The sequence below is a fragment of the Phocoena sinus genome, chromosome 1 (assembly GCF_008692025.1).
Source record: "Phocoena sinus isolate mPhoSin1 chromosome 1, mPhoSin1.pri, whole genome shotgun sequence".
Classification (NCBI taxonomy): domain Eukaryota; kingdom Metazoa; phylum Chordata; class Mammalia; order Artiodactyla; family Phocoenidae; genus Phocoena; species Phocoena sinus.
The window spans coordinates 180,929,569-180,951,588 of NC_045763.1; the positions used below are offsets into that span (position 1 = coordinate 180,929,569).

General features: G+C 39.5%; 1 protein-coding gene across 2 annotated transcripts in view; it reads left to right on the forward strand.

Annotated features, from left to right (window-relative positions):
* CRB1 (crumbs cell polarity complex component 1) overlaps positions 1-22,020 on the forward strand; it is a 256,838-nt gene that overhangs the window by 117,661 nt on the left and 117,157 nt on the right. For both annotated transcript variants that reach the window (XM_032613001.1, XM_032613006.1), the window contains exons 3-4: positions 16,219-16,414; positions 19,014-19,153. In XM_032613001.1, the coding sequence (XP_032468892.1) occupies positions 16,219-16,414; positions 19,014-19,153 (336 nt within the window). The remainder of the gene's footprint in view (positions 1-16,218; positions 16,415-19,013; positions 19,154-22,020) is intronic.

Sequence of the window (22,020 nt, forward strand, 5' to 3'; positions counted from 1 at the left end):
TTGAGAGGAAAGAGTGAAAGAGAAGTATCACAATAGCACCTTTTTTCCTTTAAAATTTAGGACAGAAATGAACACTGAAGGATCACGGATCACGCAAACGAAATGAGAGCACACCTTCCCCGGCCTGCTTTCTTCTGCCCTCTGGCGGGATGTCCAGATTATTCAGCACAGGTCTATCCTTCACAATATTTCTAGCAACCATGCAGGCTTCCTTAGAAGTTCAGATCAACCATATCGTCATGCAGCGTCTTTCACATCCACGCCTGAGACTTACCCTACTTCTCTGCATCTTTTTACTCATTTAAAATTTCCTATCAGAGCTTTTTTTTTTTTTTTTGATAATTCTTCATGTTCTTCTCTGAGCTTTCTCCAGTAGTCCTCATCCATTCTGATTCTAAGAGGTAGCGAACTCTGACACTGCAATTACAGTGGCATTTATTAAAGGCATATTTTGAATTTCAGTCAGTGTGGAGATTAGAACCTATTCTTGATGTTCCATCATGCCTAAATGTATTTTTGATCAACTAAAGCACTTTGAAGCATCTATGATGAACCAAGTGGGTAATTTAATGGTCATGAAAATAATCTGGGAAAAATAAAATATTATATATTATAAAATATAAGCTTATTTCATGAGAAATAATATTATCGTTACTATTGAAAGATTTTTTTTACTGAAAGTATAATCCTGATTATAAAATTAAGGCATAAAACTTGATGAACTTACATCAATTTACTGGGAATAATTTTTAATAAATAGTCCATATTTATATAAACATACTCAATATATGACACCAGTTTAAATAACACTTAAATATTGATTCTATGAGCACCTACCTAGATATCTCAAATTTTACTCACCATGTAATATACCCATAACAATTATCTTTCAGACCTCAAAGGAAAATAATGTATAACAGCCTAAAGAGAAATTCTGAATTTCACAGGCTGTATCTTTATTTTATCAAAGGAAAATGGTTGTTTTTCTGTATGCTCTTAATTATTAAATTGACCAACTTTTGGTGGTGTCATGTAAAGGCAATTAAACACTGTTCAGGCCTTTGCTCAGGACTAGAGCCATTTGAAGTAGTTTTTATGATGAAATGTAGTTTCTGGCTTTTGACAAATGTGTGTTGAATGAGTGCACAAAATAACAAATGCTATTTGCTCAGCAAATATTTATCACAGCCTTGCAAGGCACTGGACACTCTGCCGGACCGTGGAAATATAAAGATGACTAAGGCAAAATTTATTCAGGGAGGAGGGGTGTAAACAAAAATTACAGTCTCTCTCTGAACAGAGTGCAGAGGAAGCACAAAGGAAGATGCCGCTCAGGGTCAGGAAACACTCCAGAGAGAAAACGGACCATAGCAGAGCAGGGGTGCACCACTTCCAGGATGTAGAGCTGAGACTTCTGTCCTCTGGCTACATTTATTATTATTTTTGAATGAATAACAATGAGCTGAATGCAAGGGGCAAGGACTGCAGAGATGTTTTAGAAAGGGGTGATGTCTCTCCGGTCGTGTTTGCTCTGATGATTGGCTTGTGGTTTAGGCAGTAGTTACGGATGACGTGCTCCATCCTAAACTCTGTCTCCCTCTGACTCCTCCTCTTAGTGCCTTCCCAGCTATGAGCAGGGTGCGCGGGCTGAGTGAGGAGGAGATATGGTCATACATGATACTAGCCTGTAATATGAGGAATTAGCAGGAGACAGGGATTCCAGGCCCAGCTTTGATGTTCTCTAGTGGTTTGGTATTGATAAATAACAAGAGTTCTGAGCTTCTGTTTCCTCATTTTAACATATAGGCATAATAATATCACCTAACCTCAGGGTCCTGGTGAGAATGACATGACTTAATGAAAGTTTTTTCATGAACTATTTAAGTCTATGCATATGCTGGTTGTCACTATTTTAACATCCTCAATATTGCTACTAGTACCATTGCCGTTTATATTTCTCTAATAATTAGTGATGTTGAGCATCTTTTCATGTGCCTCTTGGCCATCTGTATGTCTTCTTTGGAGAAATGTCTATTTAGGTCCTCTTTCCATTTTTTGCTTGGGTTTGTATTTTTGATAATTCAGCTGCTTGAGCTGTTTGTATATTTTGGAGATTAATCCCTTGTCAGTTGTTTCATTTGCAAATATTTTCTCCCATTCTGAGGGTTGTCTTTTCATCTTATTTATGTTTTCCTTTGCTGTGCAAAAGCATTTAAGTTTAATTAGGTCCCATTTCTTTATTTTTGTTTTTATTCCTTTAGGGGGTGTGTCAAAAAAGATCTTGCTGCGATTTATGTCATAGAGTGTTCTGCCTATGTTTTCCTCTAAGTGTTTCAGAGTGTCTGGCCTTACATTTAGGTCTTTAATCCATTTTGAGCTTATTTTTGTGTATGGTGTTAGGGAGCATTCTAATTTCATTCTTTTGCATGTAGCTGTCCAGTTTTCCCAGCACCATGTATTGAAGAGACTGTCTTTTCTCCATTGTATAGTCTTGCCTCCTTTGTCATAGATTAGGTGACCATAGCTTCATGGGTTTCTCTCTGGGCTTTCTATCCTGTTCCATTGACCTATATTTCTCTTTTTGTGCCAATACCATACTGTCTTGATTACTGTAGCTTTGTAGTTTAGTCTGAAGTCAGGGAGCTCGATTCCTCCAGTTCTGTTTTTCTTTCTCAAGATTGCTTTGGCTATTTGGGGTCTTTTGTGTTCCCATACAAATTGTAAAACATTTTGTTCTAATTCTGTGAAAAATGCCAATGGTAATTTGATAGGAATTGCACTGAATCTGTACATTGCTTTGGGTAGTATAGTCATTTTGACAATATTGATTCTTCCAATCCAAGAACATGGTATATCTCTCCATCTGTTTGTGTCATCTTTGATTTCTTTCATCAGTATCTTATAGTTTTCTGAGTACAGGTCTTTTGCCTCCCTAGGTAGGTTTCTTCCCAGGTATTTTATTCTTTTTGTTGCAATGGTAAATGGGAATGTTTCCTTAATTTCTCTTTCTGATCTTTTGTTGTTAGTGTATAGGAATGCAAGAGATTTCTGTGCATTAATTTTGTATCTTGCAACTTTACCAAATTCATTGATTAGCTCTAGAATTTTCCTGGTGTTATCTTTAGGATTTTCTATGTATAGTATTGTATCTGCAAACAGTGACAGTTTTACTTCTCCTTTTCCAATTTGGATTCCTTGTATTTCCTTTTCTTCTCTGGTTGCCGTGGCTAGGACTTTCAAAACTATGTTGAATAATAGTGGCGAGAGTGGACATCATTGTCTTGTTCCTGATCTTAGAGGAAATGCTTTCAGTTTTTCACCATTGAGAATGATGTTTGCTGTGGGTTTGCCATATACAGCCTTAATTATGTTGGGGCAGTTTCCCTCTATGCCCAATTTCTGGAGAGTTTTTATCATAAATGGGTGTTGAACTTTGTCAAAAGCTTTTTCTGCATCTACTGAGATGATCATTTGGTTTTTATTCTTCAGTTTCTTAATATGGTGTATCATATTGATTGATTTGCATATATTGAAGAATCCTTGCATCCCTGCGAAAAATCCCACTTGATCATGGTGTATGATCCTTTTAATGTGTTGTTGGATTCTGTTTGCTCGTATTTTGTTGAGGATTTTTACGTCTATGTTCATCAGTTATACTGGCCTGTAATTTTCTCATATTGTGGTATCTTTGTCTGGTTTTGGTGTCAGGGTGATGGTGGCCTCATAGAATGAGCTTGGGTGTGTTTCTCCCTCTGCAATTTTTTGGAAGAGTTTAAGAAGGATAGGTGTTAGCTCTTCTTTAAATGTTTGATAGAATTCACCTGTGAAGCCATCTGGTCGTGGACTTTTGCTTGCTGGAAGATTTTTAATCACAGTTTCAATTTCAGTGCTTGTGATTGGTCTGTTCATATTTTCTATTTCTTCCTGGTTCAGTCTTGGAAGGTTGTGCCTTTCTAAGAATTTGTCCATTTCTTCCAGGTTTTCCATTTTATTGGTATATAGTTGCTTGTAGTAGTCTCTTATGATCCTTTGTTTTTGTGTGTTGTCAGTTGTAACTTTTCCTTTTTCATTTCTAACTTTATTGATTTGACTCCTCTCCCTTGTTTTCTTGATGAGTCTGGCTAAAGGTTTATCAATTTTGTTTATCTTCTCAAAGTAACAGCTTTTAGTTTCATTAATCTTTGCTATCGTTTTCTTCATTCCTATTTCATTTATTTCTGCTCTGATCTTTATGATTTCTTTCCTTCTACTAACTTTAGGTTGTGTTTGTTCTTCTTTCTCTAGTTGCTTTAGGTGTAAGGTTAGGTTGTTTATTTGAGATGTTTCTTGTTTCTTGACATAGGATTGTATTGCTATAAACTTCCCTCTTAGAACTGCTTTTGCCACATCCCATAGGTTTTGGGTCATTGTGTTTTCACCGTCATTTGTCTTTAGGTATTTTTTGATTTCTTCAGTGATCCACTGGTTATTTAGTAGCATATTGTTTGGCCTCCATGTGTTTGTGTTTTTTACAGTTTTTTTCCTGTAATTGATTTCTAATCTCATAGTGTTGTGGTCAGAAAAGGTGCTTGATATGATTTCAATTTTCTTAAATTTACTGAGGCTTGATTTGTGATCCAAGATGTGATCTATCCTGGAGAATATTCCATGTGCACTTGAAAAGAAAGTGTATTCTGCTGCTTTCAGATGGAATGTCCTATAAATATCAATGAAGTCTATCTGTTCTAATGTGTCATTTGAGGCTTGTGTTTCCTTATTAATTTTCTGTCTGGATGATCCGTCCATTGGTGTAAGTGGAATGTTAAAGTCCCCCACTATTATCATTGTTTACACCATGTTGACCAATAATTTTTACAGATCATTTTCTTATACCTGAACTGCTTTCTTTTTGAATATATTAGACTCATACTCAGGAATGGGTTAACTGAGGTCATAACCTCTGCACTCTGTTTATGAGTTAAAACTGGAATATTATGATATGTCTAGGTAAGAATTTAATTTCTGAAGCTGCCATATCATAAAATAAAGGATTTAAGAAATTGTTAATATTATAACTTTTCAAATACTCAGGAATAACAGTTATCCTAATGAAGAGAAACAGAAGAAAGATGTTTATGACGAAAAGATTGTAATTACCGAAGGGTGAAATGTATAATATTGGCATATTTAACATAAAATGTGAACTTCATAATTTTTCTATAATCTTCCCAAGAAACTTAAAAAATTAAGCAAGATATAAGCCACTCAGAAAAGTAGTGTGTTTTTCAAACATAGCATCTTGGAGACCCTGAAATGGGTTACTCCAATTTAAACTTGGTATAGATTTTCTCACTTTTACACATTAAAAATGTATATCTACACACATACAAAATATGGGCAGTAGATTAAGGAAGTCATGCCTATTGACTTAGGAAAGTAAGATTTTAAAATCAAGTAACATCTTTGTACATGTTATGACATTTCAGATGGGATGAAGTTTGGAGGTATAGCACAGAGACGGGTTGAGAGAAAAATGGCTGGAGAAGAGGAATGAAGGGCGAGCTGGTTAGAGTAGGGGAGGCGGAAGAGCATTTCCACAGTAGACCAGCACTCTAGGAAGGGTCACAGACAAGGCAGAACAGGAAGGCACTGCCGCTCTCCGCCTGCCCTTAGGACTGACGAGAAAAGAGCCGTTTTTTCCTCTCCTAGAACGAGGTCTAGCCTCCATGAATATTCTGGAAAGATGGGGATGAAATAGAGTCAAGAACATTCTTAAACTTTCACGAATGATAAGAGGAGGAGGGAATAGGGCAAAATATGAAAGGGGTTAACAAAATGAGCAAAAAGCATGCTTAATATTAAAGAGTTATTCCAGTTATGACTCTTGCTGAAAGCATACCTTTCAGAAACAAAGAAGATTTAGATAGCTATAATAACAATGATATAATTAGTTAAATAAATAAAATAGTGCCTATTGCCCAAGAGTATCTCTTGTGGTTAAGGGTAGCCAATGGCCTGGAAGAGTTCAAGGGTCATGAAGACACAAGGCATCTGCCTAATTCCAAGCCTAACCTACCCAAAGGAGCTTATTCCACCTGGTGGCAGGTGTGATGGGCCCTCCTAAGCCCCCCAGAGATGTGCGGGTCAGGCAGCAGGCATCCTCTGTGAGAGACCCTGGAGGCCTGGGAGCCAGCTGTGCATGTGCTCCGCACATTGCTCTCTGGAACAGGGGGAATCCGGGCCAGAACCCGGTTCAGGAGAGGCCAGTTCTGTATCCTGTGCTCTTGGGGGAAACCAGACATCTGCCAATTACAAGCTCTAATCCACCTGATGATGCCCGTTCCCCCCGAAGGCACAGCTGGCAGGAACTCACTGCCTTGCCTTGGCCAGCCAGGTGGTCTGCCTGGGGACCCTCCAGTTGGGGCGCCTGGGAGCCCTAGTTTTTGGGTAGGGAGAGGCTGGGTCCCTGGAGTAGATTCTGGTGGGAATAATAAAGTGTTAATAATACTTTAATACATATTATAATATGTAATAAATATTATTAGAAATAATAAAAGAATACATCTATTTTCATATTTTATCAGGGTTAAATTCATCATTGATAATTACATTGACTTCATATACACTAAGAAAGAAAAATTCCACAACTAAAATATAGCACAACACCAAGGCACTGTTGATTGTAAAGTCCATGGTGGTTTCTAGAAGTTAAAAATATGAGGGTGGGGCTTCCCTGGTGGCGCAGTGGTTGAGAGTCCGACTGCCGATGCAGGGGACACAGGTTTGTGCCCGGTCCAGGAAGATCCCACATGCCGCAGAGCGGCTGGGCCTGTGAGCCATGGCCTCTGAGCCTGCGTATCCGGAGCCTGTGCTCCGCAACGGGAGAGGCCACAGCAGTGAACGGCCCATGTACCGCAAAAAAAAAAAAAAAAAAAAAAATATATATATATATATATATATATATATATGAGGGTGAAACATAGCAGTTTTGGAATTGATGAAACTTAGTTGTCCTTCAGAGATGAATCCTAGGCTTGTAAAGTCTACTTTAAGTGAATGCTTTTTAAAAGGTGTGTTAATAACTTTTTGGTATCTTTAGGAAAGGTGTGTCTAAATGCACAAGCCAGAGATCCTTTTGTATAAAAATCCAGAGATGTTCCCACTGAAAATAAAAATCCCGACTCTAATCTCTCATAGCATCTTGCTAATCATTATTTTACTAGCTTGACACTATTAATCAGAGCAGGAAGCGGCACAGCCTCTTTTCATTGTCCCAGGATGTTAAAAGGTTATACCTGATATATAGAAATCCAGACCTCTACTGTAAACCCATAGCTGTAATGGAAACGTGTGCTATGTACCTCTGCACTGATACTGGGTCCAGATTTGCACTGACAAGTGTTGTAACTGATGTACCGTATATCATTCCTTAAAGACCCCAGAAATAGCATATATAATTCTTATTCAAAAGGAAAATGTTGTGCATAGAGAGGCCTGTTAGATATTAATTATATTGGGTGGACTCTGAAATTTAGGATGATAACTTAAAGCTAAAGTGGAATTATTTCCAAAGTGTGGGCTCTGCAGATAATGAGAAAGGTGATCAGAGTGGTTGGTCAATGCCACACGGTGTGTCTGGTTCCCTCTATCCCCACTGTGATGAGTGATGACAGCGTCAGTGACCAGACCTGCTCCTGGCTGATAACCTGTGATGTGCATTATCTTGCAGTAGAGTTAACCTTGATCTCTAATTGCTGAAAGATGCATATTGAGCTGAAAAATCTCTAAATGCTGATCAGAAGTTTAGGGCACAATTGTTCAGAAACAATGCTTTGTTTAGACATTTGCCAAAGCCACAGATTTGACTTTATGGCTTTGATTTTGACTGGGCCCAGGCTTGTGGAAGCGTTGAAAAGCTGCATCCTGGCATGCCGATCACTTCCAGGAGAGAAGGTGAGTCACTCCATAGCTATGACATGATCATTCACTCACAATTCATTGAGCATTTGCTATGTCCCAGAATATGTGCTAAATGCTACAGATCTCAGTGTTAAAAGACAAAGACTTTGACCTCAAAAATCTAGCAATTTTGTAGATAAAATTGACAAATAAAGCAATTGCTGTACAATATAATATATACTTTTATATTACAGTGAAGTGGTGCTTAAGGCAGGTCTAAGTGGTTCACTACAGTTTCCAGAATCATGTGACACTGGACCTCAATCTTGGAGAACTAACTGGAATCAGCCAGGGCAGAAGGGAGGGAGGAGTGGGCTTTACAAGTAAGGAGAACAGCTCTGTGCAGTCTAGGGGCATGAGACACGGTGGGCCGCAAGACCATCCTTGTAGGTGGCCCCAACAGAGTCCACATCTTTTAGAAGCTTCTACAGTATTCCAAGACACTGTGCTTTTTCCTAGACAAGGAGAAAGTATTTTAAAAATTTGCACAGACGATAGTAAAATCAGATTTATATCATATAAAGATCACTGTCAGAAATGTAGAGAGTGATTAGGAAGAAAGAAGCCAGTAGTAGTCAGACCGGATGAGAGATGGTGAGGGTCTGGATAAGTTTACAGCAATGGGGATGGCACCTTAGATCCATTTCTAAGGGAGAAATGACAGGATTTGATGACTAATTAGGATGTGGGAAATAACAAGTGAGATGACGATAGTTGCTAGAAATCTGGCTTGGGTGACCTGGATGATAATCCCATTTACTGACAGGGATGGGGGTGTAGAGGGTCAGAGAGGGTGGACGGAAGAGAGAGAGTCTGTATTTGGAATTGTTGAATGATGCCTGTGAGATAGTTAGCGGAGATATCCTGTAGATAGCTGGATTCAGAAGGGAGATCTAACCTCGAGTTACACACCGCTAATGTAGTTTCTATGGAAGTGTCATGGGAAAAACTCCTTCCTGATTTCCAGAATAATGGTCACCTGCTTCCCCCCACTCCACCCCCACAGTCTTTTCTCAAATGCAAGTAAATAAACAAAACATTTTAATTTTTTTCCAATGCAACTTTAATTCCTTGGCCTTTGCTGGAACTTGGTATTTTTCTGATGAAACCACTTTGCACACAACACTTATTAAAGGGTTCCTCTCCCCTTGATTCTCAGGGCCAGGAGGAAAGTTGGCTTTCTCACTCAGCCCACTGCTCCTGAAAGACCATCGTTTGGTTCTTGACTCTCTTCTCTTCCTTGTAAGCTGTTACTTACTTAATCCTGACTCTACCCACTTTCTAACTTTTTGATCAGCTTCAAATTTCTTAACTTCTCTGGGCTTCAGTTTCATCCTGACTTACTTAATCCTGACTCTACCCACTTTCTAACTTTTTGATCAGCTTCAAATTTCTTAACTTCTCTGGGCTTCAGTTTCATCCTTAATAAAATGGGCATCATAGTAGTGCCTCATGGATAATTTTTTGACAATTAAGCAAAATAACATCATTCACATAAAATGCTTATTAGCACAGTATCTGGTGTGAAATAAACTCTCAGTGAATGTCAGCTGTTACCATTAATAATAGGCAAGGATCTTTGTCTTCAAAGCAGTTGTGGGAGATAAGCAAGTAACAAATAAGTAAAATATAATGGTGTAAGGGCTGTGAAACACAGAGAATGAAACCAGTAAGGAAATAGGGGAAGACTTCACTGAGGATGGGACATTTAACAGAAGCCTTAAAGGAGGACTTCATCAGGTGGACAGGTGGGAAAGAATTTTCCAGAGAGAGAGGGAGAGAGAGCAGTGTGTCCAAACTCGTAGGAGGGTAGAAGTACGTGGTGGGTTTGAGAAAAAGCAAATGGTCTGATAGGACTGGCGTGTAAAGGGATGATAGGATTGTCATGGGAAATGAACTTGAAAATATTACAAAGGTTTTTAGGTACCAAAATAAGTTTTCGGTTTATCTAAATCCAATTAGGAGCTATTGCAGAATTTTATGGACCAAGCTTTTGGAACTTCTTGAGCTTCTTAATTTCAGTGACCTCCATCTCTACTCCACTATAGAGATACAACGCCACACTTCAGTTTAGACCCTGCCATTGCTTTACAACCAAAATTCTCACCACAACCCGAGTTTCTCACTTTCTTGCTTCTGTTGAAATCTTACTTCATCTTTAGCAGAATCTCAGTCACCTGGCCTCTCCACACTCATGCTGTCCATCACTCCTTCCATATCTTGATGTCTCCTTAACAAGCCTGAACTCAATGGGGAGCTGTTTTACTGATGTACCTCTGTCATCTCTATTGTTAACTTTCTTGCCCTTGACCTTCAATTAATATTTTGCAACTTTCCAGTCCTGGAAAGCCCCATTGCCTACTTTCTTTTCCCCTGATTTAAAGTCTCTTGACCCACCTCAGATATTATCCAATTGTAGTTATGTATTTACTGTTGTTCAGCAGGTATTTATATGTCATGGTAGATTTTTAAAACCATATTTAATATAGTGGCTGCTCCAAATTTTTCCGGTTTCTAGCTCCTATACTCTTAGCATCGCATCTGTGTTTAACTGAGTTTGAAGCGATTCCAGATTCCCTTGCAGAGTTGTCTTTGCTTCCAATTACTTTTCAAAATTTTTAAAGATTCTATTCTCTACTTGGAGAAATTGAGGAAGGAATACAGGGAAGAACAAATGACTGCAGATAATACCTACCATTCACTGACCACTAACTACATCCAGCCTCGCTAGTAGCAGTGGAGAGCAGAGCATGGGCCTGGGCGGTCTCCCCACAAAACCCACGTCCCTCTGCTCTTCTGTGATGAACGGCAGAGGAGAGGGGGAAGAAGGAAAGCAATAGTAGCAGGTACAATGTTTAAAATTCTCTAACTCAGCCTTATAAAAAAGTAATTACTTCACTTATTTTGAAAGCACTTGGCGGCTTTAATGTTTCCACAAGCATTCTCTATAAAACAATTTCACTTACTCAGGTCCTGTGTAGTTTTCTCTCTTCAACCGTTTTGTGCTACGGTGGCTTGGCAATTATGGCGGCCTCATGTGTTTCCAGAGTTCTAGAAGGAAAATGGGACACTAACAACCTTTTTCCTGGGATTCCAGCACATATCTGCGGTTCTGTCAAATCCCCAGCTCACCTAGGTTGGGGGTGAAGAGTACGGGGCTTCTACTCCAACTGCATTTGTGCTGTATCTGTGACCCTCAGCTTCTCTCCTTTAATCTGAACACTGGACTGAAACCTGAACAGTTCTGCTTGTTTGAGTATGCTACTCCAGTCTTTTCTATCTTAGGTCTGTGTATCAATCAGGATTTGGTCAGGAAAAAATTCATTCTATATATTTCAGATATGAAGAGTTTACTGTAGGAATTAAGGGCTTGTACACAGAACAGCCTATGTAATTTGTAAGCCCTTAATTCCTATTTGAGGACAGAGGACAGAGATTCTGGTGATGCTTCTGTAAGCCAAAGGATGTCAAAGATTGCCAGTCGACCATCAGAAACGAGGGAGAGGCCTGCAATAGATTCTTCCTCACAGCCCTCTGAAGGAACCAGTCCTGATGACACCTCGATCACAGACTTGGAAACAGTGAGGCAATACATTTCTGTTGTTTAAGCCACTTGGTTTCTGGTAGTTTGTTATGGAAGCTCTAGGAAATTCATACAGGACCCTTCTAGGCACAGGGCCCTGAGTGACAGCGAAGGTCACGTGCCATCAAATCCAAGAGGCTGTCACTGCTTGTATGATGGCCAAAGGAAGTCAAAGAAGTTTCCAGGAAAGATCTTTGTCCAAAGCACCAAAGTGGGGGTTCTTGAAAGCTCCTAGGAAAGCGCTGAAGTTCTGAAGAACCTCAGGGAAGTTTCCAGCCATCCCATCCTGCAGCAGTGGAATGAGTGGTCTCCAGACTCCCTAGGAAGCTGTTATGAGGCACATCTGTGCATGTGTGGGACCAGTCTAGGAAATGTCCAGAGAATCCTGGCTTCTCTCCCACTTTCCAAACCCATAAGTGCCCCTCATTGGCAAGCTCAAGGCACGAGGCACTGGGAGAAGGAGACTTGAGAAGGTGTATTTTCTGGCATCTCTGTGATGCAGGGGAGGCCGTCTTAGGAAGGGGTGACAGCAGTGCTGTGCCAGCAGTAGACTTTCCGGCATACTCGGGCCGACACATTGCACTCAAAGTTTGGATGTCACTTTTCTTGGGTTCTCACACGACAGCCTTCCACCTCAGGCAATGGGGTATTCTGACTGGATATCTGGGGGAGGGGGAGGGGGAGGCAGGAGGGCAGGAGCGGCCCTGGCCCTTCTCTTACCCTTAAGGGCATGAAGTGAAGAGTCACACTGAAGTGGAGTCTTCTCCCTCCAGTGAAGCTGATCTTTCCATATAAGGAAAAGGGAAAAAGAATGACGTAGCAAGTAACCAAGAAGGGGAAAGAAAGGAGGGTCAAGGAGAGAGGGGGGCGTGGGAAGGGAAGGAAGAATCAAGCCAAGAAGCATTTGAAGAGACAAAAGGAGGACCCGCTGAAAGCGCCGTCCTGAAAACCAAGATGAGGTGGAATGGCTTTTTGCTTTAAATTAATTATATAAGAAGAAGGGGAGCATTCTTAGATTATTTTCCAGGAACGCTGCTTCTCTACCAAAGCCAGCGCGTCAACTTGGGAATCTCTCATCGTTTTACCTTTCTACTTAATACTTAAGGGAAATGCGTGTAATTCCAATCCCTCTTTGAAATTGATATCTTTTTTTTTTTTTTTCTTTTTTTTGCGGTGCGCGGGCCTCTCACTGTTGTGGCCTCTCCCGTTGCGGAGCACAGGCTCCGGACGCACAGGCTCAGTGGCCATGGCTCACGGGCCCAGCCGCTCCGCGGCACGTGGGATCCTCCTGGACCGGGGCACGAACCCGTGTCCCCTGCATCGGCAGGTGGACTCTCAACCACTGCGCCACCAGGGAAGCCCTGAAACTGATATCTTTAAAAATATTTGGGTGTGAGGGAATTTCTGAACTTAATTTGACAGCTAATGAAAATTGCATAGCTCAGAGTGGAACTATCCCTGACCGCCAGGAATTCATGATCTCACATCTTAGTCACCTGTATTGATGTAGAGATGCCACTGTGCATGTTAGCACAGCATTAGTCATAGTGAGTCGCCAAAGCTGATAAAGTCAGAGGAATTTTTTTTTTTTTCCTGCCCTGTACATTTTTCTTTTGGTGCAGAGTTCCCCTTATTTGTGTTTTCTTCCCCCCAACTCTTTTTGTTTTCTTTTGTTTCATACAGAATTATAAACCAATTCCAACAGATTGGTTGGGTTCCTGGATGAACTTTGTGAAAGAATTTTACAGTTATGAATTTTCCATTTATTAGACAATCAGCCACAGAAGTGCTACTCAGTGTAACTGCATTCAATTTCTATTGCTACCTAGAGTTATAATGACATGGCGCCATACATAGTAACACTAGTCATAAAAAGAATGTTTCCAGAGAGACTGGACCACACTGTGTAGGTATGTTTTTGAAGGTCAATTAATTGTCTATACTTAATGGCTGCATGCATGTAACAGTAAACATCCAAATGAAAACTGAAAATCATTTGGATGATATGTAAGTATTAAGACACAAAGTAGGACCCGCTGATGCTTGAAGCCAAGCATCTGGAAATACAAAAACATCTGGATGACTGACTGTACTTATCACTTTTCACCCAGCCATTTTGGCATCATGCAGACGTAGACCAAATCACTTTTTTTTTCCATATCAGTAGCAGTGAAAAGCTGCAGTAAGAATCACATTGCTAAGTAATATTAAGAGTAATACAGGGCTTCCCTGGTGGCGCAGTGGTTGAGAGTCCGCCTGCCGATGCAGGGGACACGGGTTCGTGCCCCGGTCCAGGAAGATCCCACATGCCGCGGAGCAGCTGTGCCCGTGAGCCATGGCCGCTGAGACTGCGCGTCTGGAGCCTGTTGATCCGCAACGGGAGAGGCCACAACAGTGAGAGGCCCGCGTACCGAAAAAAAAAAAAAAAAGAGTAATACAAACAAATCAAATAAATCTAAAGTAAATAGTTGTTTGAACTGAAATTGTATTTAAGTTATTGAAACACGTTCTTATACATGCATCAGGATCACTTTAAAGCTAAAGCATTTGAGCGACATTGTTATAAATGGAGCTGCAGTATTTAAAATCATGGTTTATAATGTATTTCTTAAGCATTAGGAAATAACCTGGGTGTATAACAGATGAATATATGAATTTTATTTGAATTATGAAATAAAATTTAGGAAAGTGTTAACAAGTTTTAAACCACTGGTTTGGCTTTATATGTTAATAGTTTTCAACAAATACAGATGACTAAAATACCAAAGGACATAATCCGAAGGTGTTATGGAGAGGTGGGTTGACCAGGAGGAGACAGGAATGGCAGAGACACTGTCATTTACTAACTATGGGACACAGGCAAGTCAGTGCACCTTAAATGTGTTGGGATGGAATAAAAGAACACATGTGACATCACCTCACCCTGCATGTGCACATTGTAGCTGTGTGATAAGTGCCAGTTGCCGTCTGCGCGGAGAGTGCCACAGGAGCCCACAGGGATGGATCATTTTGGGGTGAGCAGAGTTCTCATTTTGGGGTGAGCGATCAGTGTCATTTTAATGGAGTGCTAACACATTATAGTTTCAGTTGCTACGTGTGTTTAAAAATAATTATATAAAACTTTTAAAAAATAATGTATCATTTTTATCTTTCATATATTCTTAGAAAGTATTTAAAAAAGAGGTTTCTGTTATTGTATTATTTTACATGGCAGAAAAAAAGATACGAAAACATTGCTGAAAAGCTGTTTCAGAGACAGAATGAGAACACAGGTCTCCACCGGACGGTTCAGTGCTCTTTCTCTTGACCTTTCTGATACCAATGAAAACAGATACAGAAAATCTCATTCACAGACCGGGTGAGAAATAGCCTCAAATGGCAGGCCATTTACCTGCAACAAATACTATTCCACAACTTGCCATCTTTAGTGACATAAAATTTAAGTTCTTTTTCCTCTCAGAAAACAATCAAATTTACTATGCTGGCGTCTCTTTTCACTTCCGCATTTGTAGAATCTAGTCACAGTTGTAAATGGCAGGTGGTGTTAGAATATCCTATTGTATTTTCTATCAGGAAAGAGTGCACAGTATCAATCAAACTACTAAAAACCTCTGAGTTATTTGAAAACTCCTCAATATCATTTTAATAACTTATTACCCTGGGTCATAGGCACAGGAATAAAGATTGACAAATATAGGTAGACCCCCTTTTGTGTCTTTTAAAACCTATGGGAAAATTTGATTGTGTATCAGATACTGTTTTGGCAGATTCAGTAGTAGATTCAGTAGTTTGCTATCTCAGTGTGACCATTTTTGTAAATCTTAAACTTGGTTTGCTTAGAAAATAATCTTCACCTACTATTTGGGCAAGGGGGTAAATACAGATTTTTTTTAAATGTAATGTTACCTTAAAATGAAGTAGCTTCTAATAATACCACTAATTACAACGAGTTTAAGTCAAATTGATTTTCTATTTAAAAGCAGCATTTTACAGCACTATAGAAAATGTAAATATTTCTGTGCAAAAGGGGCACTTAAGGAAAGAATTGCACATCATATTTGTACAATAAATTTTGTGGAAAGAACAAGTACTTTTTTTTTTCTCTAGCAAACTGTATACACCAGGTACTATCATAAACATTTTAGAACACATTGTAATTGTAATAATTATCCTATGGGGTAATTACAACTATTGGTCCCATTTTTCAGGTGAAGAAACTGAGGTAAGGAAAGGTTAAGGAACTTTCCCAAGGTCACACAGCTAAAAGAGGCTGTGCCAAGATCCCAACCCAGGCCATTTGGCTTTGGAGTCTGAGCTTTTACCCACTGTTCAATATGACTCCTATTAAAAATAATCTAAAGACATTGGCCGGTCCCCTTCAGGCTTCCAACAGAAGTACAGTAAACAATTACTTTGTCCTAAGAATGATTTGTGTCCTCGGACCAAAAAGCCACGAGCTGTTGTATGCAATAATTTTTTGTAAGTGACAGCTGCTCTGCTTTGTGAACGTCCCACGAGCATGCCAGAAAGTTACAATTTAACAAAAGTTAAATATCAATTACAATTAAGGAGGAAAATTATTTGGGGCAACATCATGTTTCACAAGAGCCTTGCTAAATAAAGCATTGCCAAAGAGCGAAAATATTAACGCTTTGCTAAAACTTTGCCTTTCTTTTCTGTGCCGACTTTTTTAAAAGGTGTAAACTGTGAATTGGAAGTTGATGAATGTCGATCCCAGCCCTGCCTCAGTGGTGCAACCTGTCAGGATGCTGTGGAGGCCCATTTCTGTGACTGTGCCCCTGGCTTCCTGGGTGCTGGCTGTGAGCTCAGCACTGATGAGTGTGCCAGTGGGCCGTGTCTCCATGGAGGGCTGTGCGTGGATGGAGCCAACAGGTACATTTTCTCCTACATTTGGGTCATTGGCTTGGAGCGAACTCACTGACCAGAAGCTATTGCACCAGTCATTCTGGTGAATTTGGAGATCTCACATCCTTGGCTTAAAATGTGCAGATTGCTTTTTATACTTTAAATATAAAAAAGTTGTGACATTCACATTTTATTAAAATAATGCAACCTTTGGACGCCATCTGTCTCAAGAGGGAGCATTTTCTAAGTAATTCTTGTAATAGTTTTGAACTGGTTCTGTTACAGAAAAGCGCCAGCCTTCCAAATCCATGAAACAAATGGAATCTACCTTCCATATCTTTTGTAGATGCAAAAACAAAGCTAGAGATTATTCTATATGTGAATATAAGATTGTATTTATAAAATAACAAGCATATAAATCAAGTGGTGAAAAATAAATCCGTTAGGAATTTTATATAAACAGTGTTGGAAAGGGTGTTGATATTAAATTAATTATATCTTGAATTTCTAGGTGTTTGGAGAATTGAGTGAATACTTTGAAGACAGCAGAATGATGAGAAGTAGCCATGTAATTCTGTTCCAAGTTAGAGTCTATCATTGGCTTTTCAGTAAAAACAAAAACAAAACAATAAATTACACCTTAATATGATACATATAATAAATTTGGGTAATGGTAGTTGAATTCATATAAATATTTTTGAAAGAACTTTCTAATACTTATTTAAACCACAAGCATTGAGTTATTAAACACTTAAGTTTTAACAGCATTAACATTTAATATTGCCTTGACAGATCCTTCAGTGGCTCAGTGGACGGCAAGATGGGCACTAAAGCTCCCCCTTTACAATAAGGAGTCTAAAGTTCGGGGAAGTTAGGTGACCCCCCCATCCCCCCATAAATTCACACAGTTAACTCTTTGAAAAAGGAGGCCTAGAATCGAACTTTCCTTTATTTAATAAATAAGATAATATATCCCAAATCTGAATTTTAAAGTGAATCAGACAAAAGGGCAGCAATAAAAGGCACGTGTACTTCATATATACCCAGGAAAATAATGTGATTTTAAATAGAGCAAAGTGGTAGACCATTTTTTTTTTTGTAAACTATAACCATTCTCCACGTCTTGCCTGTGACTTTCAGTTACACCCAAATGATTCTCCAGTGGCATGAATCCTCAGGCCTGGAGACAGGTAACTGGGCAACACATAGATCAGAAAGGCAGTTTCCACACAAGCGCTCCAGACAAAAGGAGGATGCTCTCCCAGCCATGCTTCACTGTTTCCAGAAAGCATCAGAACAGAAGGCACACAACGCTTGTAATGTCTATGGAAATGCAAACAGAGCAAGGCTGAACCTGCCAGCTTTCCTCTCTTTACCTGAATGCGTGCCATGAATAATTTTTCTGTTGTATCCACATCTCTCTTATGACCTAATTTTTGAGATCATTGCAAGGTCAGCAATTACAGCCTAACTTTATTTTCCCACAGCAAAAAATTAACACATTTGCTATGAGGAGCGTGGGAAAGTCAGAAACTCTACCCCATGAAAGGTTCTTGCAGACAAAGGAAGATTCAAATGGAGACTGATTCCGTGACTTGAGGTCCACTAGCCAGCCGTGACCACAGGGCTCTTGCCTCCAATGTCTTACACATAGTAGATTTGTAGTAGGTATTTTTAATCAAGTAAATGGAATAGTGAATAGAGGATTTCTAGCTAGCAAAATTATGTGTAAAAATTATAGTCACTTATATTTGCTAATATTTAAGTTTCCTTAGTGAAATCTTAATATCTGTGTTGGTGGTAAATAGACACACAGCCGTGGTGAACAGGACTGTTACTCTTTATACAATACTAGGTATCCCTCCCCCCAGACACTCATTTTATCTAAGCTGAGTGTGTAAGCCCATGTTTTTGTGATACTAGATCCTCAAGGAGAGACCGTCTAAATTGAAAGCCTATTATGATAAAGTGAACAGTTCTCCCCAACAGATTTGTATTTTAGGTCTGTCAGATAATCCCACTTAATCAGTGAATGATTACAAATAGCAAGACTAAAATATTCTTGTACTCTGAAAATAAGAAAACATATGTCAAAATTTATATAATGAGAATTTTTCCTATTTTTTTCATAATTTATTGTTTCATTTTTCATAAGGGACTTCTTTTCTGGGCTCTCTATATAAAAAAGTGCCTTGATGATATAAATCAGTCTCTACTGCTTCACAATATTAACAACTTTATTTGGTACTATTCAGTAGTTTTATTCCGTATTTTCTGCCCTTTGGCATGCCATTTCCATTCTTTATATGCACATTTAATTAGGCCAACAACTCTGTCACAAAGGTACTATTACCTTCAATTTATGGGTGAGGAAATTGAACTATACAATCATGGTTTCCAAATAATTTTGATTGAAAACTGTACTGTAAAATTTTAAAGATAAAAAGCTATTAATATGGAAGCACATAATGCTTTCAGGCTTATAGAGATGATTCCTCAAGGTTTTTGATAAGTATTAAAACCATGCCATGGGTCTGGGGTTGATGGACAAGTGAAGAGACAGGATAACAATATTTGATCTTAATATGACCAAGAGTTGATGTGACAATTTCATTTTACTCTCCAGGTACAGCTGTAACTGCATGGGTAGTGGATTCACAGGGACACATTGTGAGACTTTGATGCCTCCATGTTGGTCAAAACCCTGTCACAATAATGCTACATGTGAGGACAGTGCTGACAATTACACTTGTCACTGCTGGCCTGGTAAGTGACAAAATATCTTCCACCATTTTTTTTTTTTTTTTGCTTAGAATAGAAACAAATCACTTATAGCAAATAGAAACTAAAAATTCTTCTTTCTAAAGGTTTAAAACCAACTCTTTCTTCTAGTTATCATTGTTTAATTTAATTGTATTCTTCAGTGCTCAAACATATCTACTGCTACACTATACATTGTCTGAAGTAGGTTACCAAGCTGCCTAATCATCAGAATCTTCTGGAAGAAACACAGAGGAAAAAAAGTCAGTGGAAGAGTCGATTTCAGCATGGTCTTTGTGGAGTAAACTTCACTGGAAGATGCTTCCTTTTCCTCCAAGATGTTTTCCTTGACACCTAGAATATATTAAAACCCATGAATCACTATTAAAATCCTAAGTGCTTGTATTATAATTCATGGAGTCAGTGTGATCATAATGGTACCCATAAAGGGTATAGGATGATATTCCAGAAATGGGTGTATTCTCCTAGCCCTTTATAATATAAAAGACAATACAAGTTACACAACACATAAACCATAACTAAAAATTATACTTAAAAGATAATTAGACTTGAGTGTAGAGGTGATAGCAGAATCAGGAGGAAACAGTATGTGATACTTGAATCAACAGGCCACCCATAAATATTGATGTTAATTTTGGCAATGAACCTGCTTGACATATTTTAACCTAATTCTTACTAGGATTTTATTGCTAGAAATGAAAGAGCATTTCATCTCTCTTCTTTCTTTCTTTTTTTTTTTTTTTTTTTTTTTTTTTTTGCGGTATGCGGGCCTCTCACTGTTGTGGCCTCTCCCGTTGCGGAGCACAGGCTCCGGATGTGCAGGCTCAGCGGCCATGGCTTATGGGCCCAGCCGCTCCGCGGCATGTGGGATCCTCCCGGACCAGGGCACGAACCCACGTCACCTGCACCGGCAGGCGGACTCTCAACCACTGCGCCACCAGGGAAGCCCCTCTCTTCTTTTTTGATCCATTGGAAAACACTGATAAATTTATGATTATTTAAAATCTAGCTGTTGCAAGCTTGCTGGTCATCTGCCCCCTCCTCCCCACTCACATTACTGTCTGAGGAAAGGATGACCCTGTGGCCGGGGAGGAGGCATGGAGACCAGGGTCAGTCCTGTCAGTAGCAGCTTCTGATGGAAAGACATCTCATTGCCTGAGGCACGTGTAACACGCTTTGGTTAAATGCATTTTGTAGGTAAAAACAACGCAAACATAAAAGTATAAAAGGAAGTTTGGAATTCTTCTGTGGCTCAGAAATCTATGTATCTCATGTGTCTCCCCACTTCCAGATAACGAATAGGGTATATTTTTATCCTTTGGTCATTGGCTCTGGTCAGTAGGAAACAGTATGTAACACTTGAATCAACAGGCCCCCTGTAATACTGAATTTCTTCCAAAACATGTTATTCCACATTCTTGTCATCAACCGACACTCAACACTCAATCAACACTCTGGGCAGGACCTCAGTCCCTAAGCAGGGCATGGAGCAGACAGCTTGGGAGCAGGACAAGTCCACCATTTGTTAACCAAGTAAACTAGGGTGAGTTACCTCTTAATTCTTAAATTTCTCATCCACAAATGAAGGATAAACAAAAAAACTACTTGTAGTGTTGTTGTGAGGGGTAAAATTATAAAAATAGAGCCTGGCACATATTAGGTACTCAAAGAAAAGGCAACTGTGTATTACTACACACCAAGCTCTACACCAGGAGGTGGAAATTGTGTATGCGAGATGGTTTCTGTGCCTTAAAGGCTTTGTAATGGAGCCAGGCAGTTAAGAGGAGCTGCCTAAAAAAAGACCAGTAGGTTGCACAGCAAAGCCAGTCCTGGTCTTTTTGTAGGCAGCTCCTCTTAACTGCCTGGCTCCAATACAAAGCCTTTAGGGCACAGAAACTAACATGGTATTGTGAAGCAATTATACTCCAATAACAATTTATTAAAAAAAAAAAGACCAGCATGTGTTCCATACATTCAAGCCACATGGATTTCAGTGCCATGATTCCTCATATGAGGAATCTGGCAATCAGAAAGACATGGCTCCTCCTTCCAAGGAGCTTAAATTCCATCTGGGATACAGTGTGAAAAAAATGTGTACAGTACAATTTGGGGTACAATAAGAAGCTCTAATAAATTCTGTAAAAGGGATTAAGGAGAGAAGAAGTTCAGGGATGGCTTGACCAAGGAGGCACCATTTTAGAAAACTTGAAAGATCACTAAGCATATCCCAGAATTGTACCCACCAGCCGTGTGACTTTGGCCATGTTACCACTCTGAGCCTCAGTGCCCTCATCGATAGAGAAAGCAGAGATGAGGATGATAATATCCACCTCATAGCGTTGTTGTGGAGACAATTCCAGCAATATAGAAGGAGCTCCCAGCTCAGCCTAGACCATAGGGAGCACTCGATAAATGTCAACTAGATACTAAGATTAGGAGACTGGCCATTCTAGACCCTATGGCCAGCACATAGCAGCTCATTACTTATTTAAGGATAGAAGAGAGGAAGAGAAAGAAGAGGGAAAGAAGAAAGGGCAGCAGGCACACGTGGAAGAGAGCATGTCTAATTGTGGAACTTGGAGTGGTTGCTTAAAATGATGGACTACACAGGGCTGAGGGTGGAGAGATGGGGCTGGGGAGCAAGATGTGACTGAAGCTGGGTCATAATGCTGTTTGTGTGCCCTGCAAACTACAGGGCAGAGAAGTGACAGAATCTGACCTGTTAATTTAAAAAGAGCTCTCTGGCTTTAGTGAAAGGTGATTGAGAGAGATAAGGCTAAAGGCAGGGAACCTGGTGAGAGTTCTGCAATAGTTTAAATAAGAGATAAGCCAACTGGCCAGAACAAAGACCA